General features: G+C 35.4%; 1 protein-coding gene across 1 annotated transcript; it reads left to right on the forward strand.

The window, feature by feature from the left end:
- Positions 1-1,915: 1,915 nt before the first annotated feature.
- Positions 1,916-9,112, forward strand: LOC115962173 (ABC transporter C family member 10-like). Its single transcript, XM_031081059.1, is given in 12 exon segments — positions 1,916-2,067; positions 2,917-4,342; positions 4,515-4,835; positions 4,941-5,027; positions 5,547-6,140; positions 6,229-6,393; positions 6,996-7,291; positions 7,443-7,656; positions 7,731-8,036; positions 8,190-8,253; positions 8,337-8,576; positions 9,000-9,112. Coding segments are annotated over 11 exon segments (3,795 nt in total). The 5' UTR covers positions 1,916-2,067; positions 2,917-2,947.
- Positions 9,113-9,411: the final 299 nt, after the last annotated feature.

A 9,411-nucleotide genomic window follows, 5' to 3' on the forward strand; every position in this document is an offset into this window, starting at 1 on the left:
AAAAATTAAGCATAGTCAACCAATTTTACTTAAAACAAACACTCTGACTCTTTAAAAAATTTTAAACAATTTGCAGCCAAGCAACTAAGTAACAACAAAGTTGAAAGCCAAAGTCACTGCACACAACCAACAGCAAAGCCGCCCCCTCTAACACTAAGTTCTGGCTCCATCTCTGACTACTATCATGGATTTATTTCTCTAGATTGTGTATTCCATTCAAGTACATGCAACTGGTTAAAAAAAATAGCTTTATATGGAAATTCCATTTTTACCTGTAATAACTTTTTTTTCCCTCTTTTAGAAAAGTTAAAAATTTTATTCATGAATTTAAAGAGACTGTAAAAACAGCACCAAAACAAGATAGTAGGTCCTCTAACCAAACAATAATATTACAATTAACAAGAATTAGTATGTGAAGCCATTAACTTTTACCCACTCTATGACCATCACATCTAAGCGTTGCTGATAATCCTACGCTATGACCATATATATTTACCCATAAAAGCTTATGTAGTGGAGTTGTTGAAAGATTCAACCATTTGGACTAAGTTTAGAGTTATAAACTTAGTAGTGTAACCACACTAACTATTACCCAAATTGATTCTAACAGTTTTTTTTTATTATTATTATTATTACACATTAATAAAAGCAATAAATTAAACAAGCACAACCATTTTTTGTAACAAATTAAGCTAAAAATCAATGAAGAGTTTCTTTAATGGAAAAACTATTTCAGAGATTCAATCTCATTAAAAAATCCACTATAACAAAATAGTTATGATCAATCAAAACATACAAAAGATTTGTAGTTTAGACTTTAAAAAGTTGTGCATTATGTGATTCACACATGTGCACAAAGTAGGGTAAAAAGCTGGCAAGAATCCTTCTTCTAGTAGCACTCGGATTCTATTTCAGAACGATTTTATTCGAGTGAGTGAAATACTCGCGAATTCACTAATTGCATTATTGTTTCACTCAAGCAAGTTTGATTTTAACTTGAGCAAAATTCTTTGAACTTTGAATTTCTTCAACATTGATCAAAATTGAGATAAAAGCAACTTGCCAAGAGTCTTGTACCTCAATGACATTGTTTCTAACGGAAATGTTCAAGATCCAAATCCCCTCTCCCCCACTTAAAATGTATTTAATAAATAAATAAGTGCAACCCTTGATTTTGTTACATGGAATAATACCAATCTAAGACCTAACATTATAAATTCCAATTCAGTTTGTGTTTATTTTTAAGAATGGTTCCAGAACATTAATTGACATAAAGGTGACAATGATCCAATTATTTAACAAAAATACCCCATTTGTCCTTCAAATGGAGAGACGTGAGCCATGACAACATCCCACTGAACATCTACAAAGAACAACCAACCATAATATCTGTGTTTAATGTTCAGTGATTTCTTACTTGGTTGCACTCGTCAATGGTTCTCCAACTTCTTTTAAAGAATAGAATATCTCATAGTGGAAAATCCAACAGCAGATCTCTACCCAGCATTTTCAAGGAAAACAATTTTTAGTGGGTATTCAACAAAAATTCAATTTACGTGAGATTCCAGGCTATTTGATTTGTGGACAAGCCAAACAAATATATAATCAATTTCCATACAAAACTATTTCTGGGAATTGGGATTCTCTGACAATTTATGTTCAGTCAGTTGTTTAAATTAAGCCTTTAGGTATGCTTCCTCTTTTCTGTTGTCTTGTATGATTCACCTACACTCTTTTAAACGTTGTTTTCATTTGGTGGTCCATGATTAACACAAATCAAAACTTTTACATCCACATGCATTCCATACAGGATTCGTTATCACCATCTTTGTCAATAAACTTATTGCTGTGATTTTTTTTTTCTTTATAATGTGAGACCATTCAGTAACTCTCCCCCATCATTGACAGAAAATATGCTTAATGAAAGATGGCATTGCTTATATTTCTAAGCGGATAAACTTAATGCTGAATTGGTTTCTCCTAATAGGATACAAGCATGCAGCAAAGCTTTCTGTATAAACTACCAGCTAAGTGAAGGAGAAAGAACCTGTTTTTACGCATATTCAGGTATGTCATAGTCATGAAATTAATATTTTCGCACGGAAGCACTTTGAAATTCTCATTCACAAGCAAATAGTTAATTTGAGCTATCCTTCATGTTTTGGACAAGTAAGTACTTGTTCCGAACCACAGTGAAGTGTAACAACTGCAAACCAATAGATGAGATAAACAGAAAGTTAGCCAAAACAACAACAAGCAAAAAAAAAAAAAAAAAAAAAAAAATCTGCACTAGCAATCAGTAGAAAACAAACATCAGACAGATTACTAGACAGAACAATGAGAGATAACCCCAACTATCGGAAACTACCCGGTTCTAGTTTGAGTCTGTCAATTTTTTTTAGCAGCTGGCAGTGTAATTTGACATCCTGGTAAATCCTAGAAAGAAAATTATAGACACCTTTACAGATATTTCTTATTTTCCTTTTTTAAAGATATTATGATAAGCTCTATGTTCCTATCCTTAGATGTGATTTATACATGCATTCCAGGCTAATCTAAGAACAAGAACATGCAAAGTGTTTCACTCATATGAGATTAGCCCTATTAAATGTATCCTGTAACTTTCCAAATTAGCACTATTAATAATAATTTTCATGAAAATAATCAGATCTCTTATAGTTATATGTCCTCCTATACATTCACCTATATATCCTTTGTTTGGTACTCCTGCACTACCATAGCTACATGGCATGTGCATATTGATTTTTTTCTTCTTCTCCTCTTTTTCCTTCAAATTAAATAATATCAAATATACAATTTCTATGAATATTTTTCTTTCAGTTAATTGAGTGCTATAAGTAATTGGATGACAAGTTTTCGGTATAAACATATAATTCTATTTTTGTATGAAAACAGAGAGATTGAAGAGCAAAGAGAAAACAAAAAGATGAAGCTTGAAAGTGATTCAGTAGGACTTGTAACTCCATATGCCAAAGCAGGATTCTTTAGTAGACTGTGGTTTTGGTGGTTGAATCCATAGATGAAAATGGGCAGGCAGAAAAATCTTGAGGATGAACATATACCCAAGTTGTGCAAGGCAGATCGAGCAGAAAATTGTTATTTTCAGTTCTTGGAGCAATTGAATAAGAAGAAAAGAGCAGAACCAGCATCCCAAACATCAATCCTACAGGCAATAATTTTAATCCATTGGAAAGAAATGTTCTTATCTGGGTGCTTTGCTTTGTTATATATTCTCACACTGTCTAGTGGTCCAGTACTTCTAAATGCCTTCATACTGGCTTATGAGGGAAAAGGAAAATTCAAGTACGAAGGACATGTATTGGCAATAGCCTTTTTCTTTTCAAAGTGCATACAATCCATTTCACAAAGGCAGTGGTTCTTCCGAAGCAGGCTTGTTGGACTGAAAGTGAGATCATTGCTCTTAGCAGCCATTTATAATAAACAGCTGAGATTATCCAATTCTGCCAGGTTAATGCACTCAGGTGCTGAGATAATGAACTATGTTACAGTAGATGCTTATAGAATTGGAGAATTTCCATTTTGGTTCCATCAGACATGGACAACAAGCCTCCAACTATGTATTGCAATACTAATTCTTTTTCATGCGGTGGGGCTAGCAACAGTTGCAGCACTGGTGGTGATAATTCTCACCGTGCTTTGCAATATTCCACTTGCAAAGTTACAGCATAAGTTTCAGTCTAAGCTAACAGTGGCACAAGATGAGAGACTGAAGGCTAGTTCTGAGGCTCTAGTAAACATGAAGGTTTTGAAATTGTATGCTTGGCAAACCCATTTCAAGAAAGTCATTGAAAATTTAAGGAAGATGGAGTATAAATGGTTATCTAAAGTGCAGTCAGAGAAAACATATCATAGCATTCTATTTTGGTCAACTCCGGTTTTGATCTCTTCTGCAACATTTGGAGCATGTTATTTCCTTGGAATTCCTCTGCATGCAAATAACGTTTTCACCTTTGTAGCAACCTTTCGCCTTGTTCAGGATCCGATTATAACTGTTCCTGATGTCATAGGGGTTGTCATTCAAGCCAAGGTTGCATTTGCACGTATTATAAAATTCCTTGAAGCACCAGAGCTGCAGAATGCACATGTTAAGAACAATTGCAACACGGAGAATGTGAATGACTCCCTTTTTATCAATTCAGCCAAATTTTCATGGGAAGAGACTTCATTGAAGCCCACATTGAGAAACATGAATTTGGAGGTTAGACCAGGTGAAAAGGTGGCCATATGTGGAGAAGTTGGCTCAGGCAAGTCAACGCTTCTAGCAGCAATTCTCGGAGAAGTTCCAAAAATTCAGGGAACCGTAAGTTACTATTCAACTTCTCTCTGAGTTGTCTCTTAATTATAAGTATTCCAACACTTCAATTCCTAGGCATTGCTATGTGTCCCTATGATGTAAATGTAATGCTCATCTTAAATTGGAAAAATTTCAAGCATTCCGACTAAGCAATCCGGTTCATTTATTGAAATTACAGATAAAAGTCAGTGGGAAGATTTCTTATGTTTCTCAAACAGCATGGATACAAAGCGGGACAATACAAGAGAATATTTTATTTGGGTCTGCTATGGATGGTGACAGATACAGAGAAGCACTAGAGAGGTGTTCATTGGTTAAGGACCTTGAGTTGCTTCCCTTTGGTGATCTCACTGTAATAGGGGAGAGAGGTGTTAATTTGAGTGGTGGTCAGAAGCAACGTGTTCAACTTGCCCGTGCTCTCTATCAGGATGCTGATGTATTTCTCTTAGATGATCCATTCAGTGCTCTGGATGCACAGACTGCAACAAGCATATTTAATGTAATTTAATTTTCCAAACACCTTCCATATTTTTGTTATTTTTTTTTACAATTTTATTTGGGTTCAATTACTAACTTAAATGTAAGATTACTTCAACTGTGACAGGAATATGTTATGGGCGCACTTTCAAGGAAGACAGTCTTACTTGTGACCCATCAAGTAGACTTCTTGCCTGCTTTCAATTCTGTTTTGGTTAGTATACCTAATTTCCTATTTAAGTACATAGAGATCTTATTTATCTGGTATTTATTTTCCCAATTAGAACTACTGCAACTATGTTTGAGGCATTTAATGGCCAACTTGTCTGTTTCTATTATTAAAAATCTCCAAAACCTGCAGAAGAATTTAAATTTTCTACTGTTAGAATAATGGTCAAATGATTAAATTTCTCAATTCCTGACAACTTTAACTTTTAGGACAAATTGTAGTTTATGATAGCATAAGAGTAGGTGGGCTTGATGTTGAATCTTGTCTTTAAATGGTGGTAGTTTATCTGTTACCATTGTTTTTCTCAATCTCTCCATCACTCATCTTAATTTGGTTGAGCTCCAGTCATCTTTAGCTATGTCATGAATCATGCACTACAAGAGCCACTTAGCCTGCAGAACATATTGATCTTTACCTGTTTTGCAATTCAATATTGAGATTATCATTAGTTAGAATCTGTTAGTTTCAAATACTGATTTGGTGTGAGTTTGATTTTTTGCACAGTTCATGTCAAACGGGGAAATATTACAACAAGCTCCATATCATCAGTTGTTGGCCTCAAGCAAAGTATTTCAGGACCTTGTTAATGCACACAAAGAGACGGCAGGTTCCGAAAGTGTTGCCGTTGTTGGTTCTGCCCATAGACGTGGACGTGGAACATCTTCCCGAGAGATTAAGAATACTTACGTACAGAAGCAATTAAAAGCATGTGAAGGGGATCAGTTGATTAAGCAAGAAGAGAGAGAAACAGGAGACACCGGCTTTAAACCATACAAGCAATATCTGAATCAAAACAAAGGGTTCTTGTTCTTCTTCATAGCCAGTCTCTCTCACCTTATATTTGCAGTTGGTCAGATATTACAGAATTCATGGATGGCTGCTAATGTTGATAATCCTCATGTTAGCACATTGAGATTGGTCATGGTTTATATGTTGATTGGATTAGCCTCAATAATGTTTTTATCCTGTAGATCTATTTCTACAGTTGTTATGGGACTTAAATCTTCGAAATCCTTGTTTTCACAGTTATTAGACTCCCTTTTTCATGCACCCACTTCATTTTACGATTCCACACCTCTAGGAAGGATACTTAGTCGGGTAAGCATCACAAACATAAAATGTAAATGAACCTGTTGTTTGATTTCTACAACTCATTTTTGTTCACTTTTCCTGGTATTATGTGCAGGTGTCTTCTGACCTGTGTATCATAGATCTTGATGTCCCGTTCAGCCTTAACTTCTCTGTTTCGTCTTTCATTAATGCATATTCTATTCTCGTGGTACTCGCTGTTGTCACCTGGCAGGTCTTGTTTGTCGCAGTACCATTTGTTTATGTTGTAATCAGATTGCAGGTAAACAACAGACGTGGTCCTTTCATGAATTATATTCTGTGGAAAAAATTTTCTTTCAAAGCCATTTAAACCAATAATACTTAAGAAAATTATGAACCAATATCCTTGGCTCATGATGCTAATATAATAGATAAGTGCATGAAGTGGGGTGAACTTTATTATAATGCGTATAAACAAATTTTGGATGTTGGATTGCTTCGCATCAATAAGAGTTCAATGTCTAAAATCATATCAGCAAGGTAATATGAATAACTCTAGATGAAATATGTGCCACCAAATTATGAAATTTATTATTTAGTAAACGATTCATTCATTTTAGATAAGAGTACCGAACTTGTAAGTTTCATTCTAGGACCAAATTACTTTTGAAGGTATGCCGTGAAAGGGTTCAAGAATTTGATGATAATGCTCATCTGATTGGAACAAATTTGCAGAGTAGCAATTGTCCTTTTTTGCCCTCTTCAAAGGGGCTTTTTTTTTTGGCCGTTGGGGGGGGGGGGGGGGGGGGGTGGTTCTTTCAATTCAAGTGAAATGTAATTGTGTTCTCTTCTGTTTTAGCGAGTATATTTGACAGAAAATAGCATTGCCTTTTACATTACTAGAGATATTACTTTGCCTCTGCAAAAGAGATGATGCGGATCAATGGAACAACCAAGTCCTTAGTAGCAAATCATCTAGCAGAGTCTGCAGCAGGAGTCATCACAATACGGGCTTTTAAGAAGGAAGACCAGTTCTTCACAAAGAATCTTGACCTCATTGACACAAATGCTAGTCCATTTTTCCACAGTTTTTCTGCAAACGAGTGGTTGATTCAATGGATAGAAGTGATCAGTTCGATGGTTTTTGCCTCTGCTGCACTTTGCATGGTTTTGCTTCCTCCCGGAACTTTTAGCTCTGGTCAGTCTACCTATATCATTCTTGGAAGTATGACCATTGCAATCATTTGTTTATTTACAAAATCTTTATGCTCTTTTTTTGGGAAATATTAATCATAGAATGATATTGAACTACTGAATCTCCCATATGAATTTTCAATTGCAGGATTCATTGGGAATTGGGATGGCACTTTCTTATGGTCTTTCCTTAAACATGATGTTTGTCCGTTCAGTTCAAAAGCAGTGCAGTTTAGAAAATAACATCATTTGTGTAGAAAGGCTAAGCCAATACATGCATATTCCCAGTGAGGCCCCTGAAGTAATAGAAGGAAACCGCCCCACAACTAATTGGCCGGCTGTGGGTAAAGTGGAGATACAAGATTTGCAGGTAAAGTTTAATTCTTTTAATGTTAAATCAAAGGAAGGTTCCTGTATATACTGAGAAAATTTATTTGAAAACAGGTTAGATATAGGCCCAATGCACCACTGGTTCTTTGTGGGATAAGTTGTACTTTAGAAGGAGGGCACAAGATTGGTATTGTTGGCCGAACTGGGAGTGGGAAGACAACCCTTATAAGTTCTCTTTTTCGTCTTGTGGAGCCTGCAGGGGGGAAGATTATTGTTGATGGCATTGACATCTCTACAATTGGACTTCATGATCTGAGGTCACGTTTTGGAATAATACCTCAAGATCCTACTCTTTTTAATGGGACTGTGAGATTCAATTTGGATCCCTTGTCTCAACATTCTGACCAAGAAATTTGGGAGGTATTACATTGGTCCTTTTCCACTTCTGGTTGCTTTAACATCAGAAGTATTTATTAATCTTCCATTGGGTGAACAATACTTATATATATATATATATAAAAATTTCTGCATGAATTGCAAACATGACTGAAGTGACAATTTTTCCATTTGAAGGTTCTTGGGAAGTGCCAGCTACAAGAGTCTCTTCAAGAGAAAGGAAATGGCCTAGACTCCTTAGGTAACATATCAATATTTTTTAATATGCAGAAAGTTCTTTGTTTTGAGATTTCGATCTTTATAAAAAATAAACCTGCTACTCAGTTGTGGAATATGGGTCAAATTGGAGCATGGGGCAGCGACAACTTTTCTGTTTAGGGCGTGCACTTTTGCGGAGATGTAAGATATTGGTGCTCGATGAAGCAACTGCATCAATTGATAATGCAACTGATATGATTCTTCAGAAAACCATTCGGACTGAATTTGTTGATTGTACTGTGATTACTGTGGCTCACAGGATACCTACAGTGATGGATTGCACGATGGTTCTCTCTATTAGTGATGGTGATTCACATACATTACTTCAACCCTTTTCTATTGAATATTCCCCATGTTTTTGCACCAAAATCGTCTATTTTTCTGTGGATGCCATTCATTATGTCAACTTTTGCTAATTTCTAAAGTTTTTAATCCAAATTTTCTGAACTAAGGTGTTGTTTTAGACATAATCATTTGCTAGATCTGACTTCACGATGTTTACAGTGTAGAGAAGGCAATTCACTTTTCTCTTCACAATGTGCAGATGTGTCATGTTGTACTTGTCTACTTCTTTAACAATGTGTGTCAACTGTATGTGCAGTATGCATTTTATAGAAGGATCTGAAGTTAATACTATATACAATTAAGTAACAAAAACCCAAATATAAAACTGTGATATTTAATAGAGATGCATGAAGCATGTTCTGAAATGTCTCTATTTTATTTCAGGAAAACTAGTGGAGTATGATGAACCAATGAAGTTAATGAAGACAGAAGGTTCCCTGTTTGGGCAGCTTGTCAAGGAATACTGGTCTAATCTTCAGACTGCATAATCATATTGAACCTAACAACATAGCCTTTTTGTGGCAGCATGAATCCTTGTCTCCAAAATGCAATGAATTCCACTAAAACTTTTAAGAGCTCCACTTTTACGGACTACAATTTCCACCTTTTATTGAAGATAGGATTATTCTCGTATGCACTTTTTTCCCAGACTGCAGCAATGCTTTGGGGTTGAACCTTAAAAATGGCTTTTTCCTCGTCCAAAGTCTCAACAGATCGATGACAATGTCCAAAACTATCAATCTATTTAAAATTTATGGCTAATAATACAGCTTAGTTCAGAAATAGTTTCACTCTA

This window comes from Quercus lobata, chromosome 9 (assembly GCF_001633185.2).
Source record: "Quercus lobata isolate SW786 chromosome 9, ValleyOak3.0 Primary Assembly, whole genome shotgun sequence".
NCBI lineage: Eukaryota > Viridiplantae > Streptophyta > Magnoliopsida > Fagales > Fagaceae > Quercus > Quercus lobata.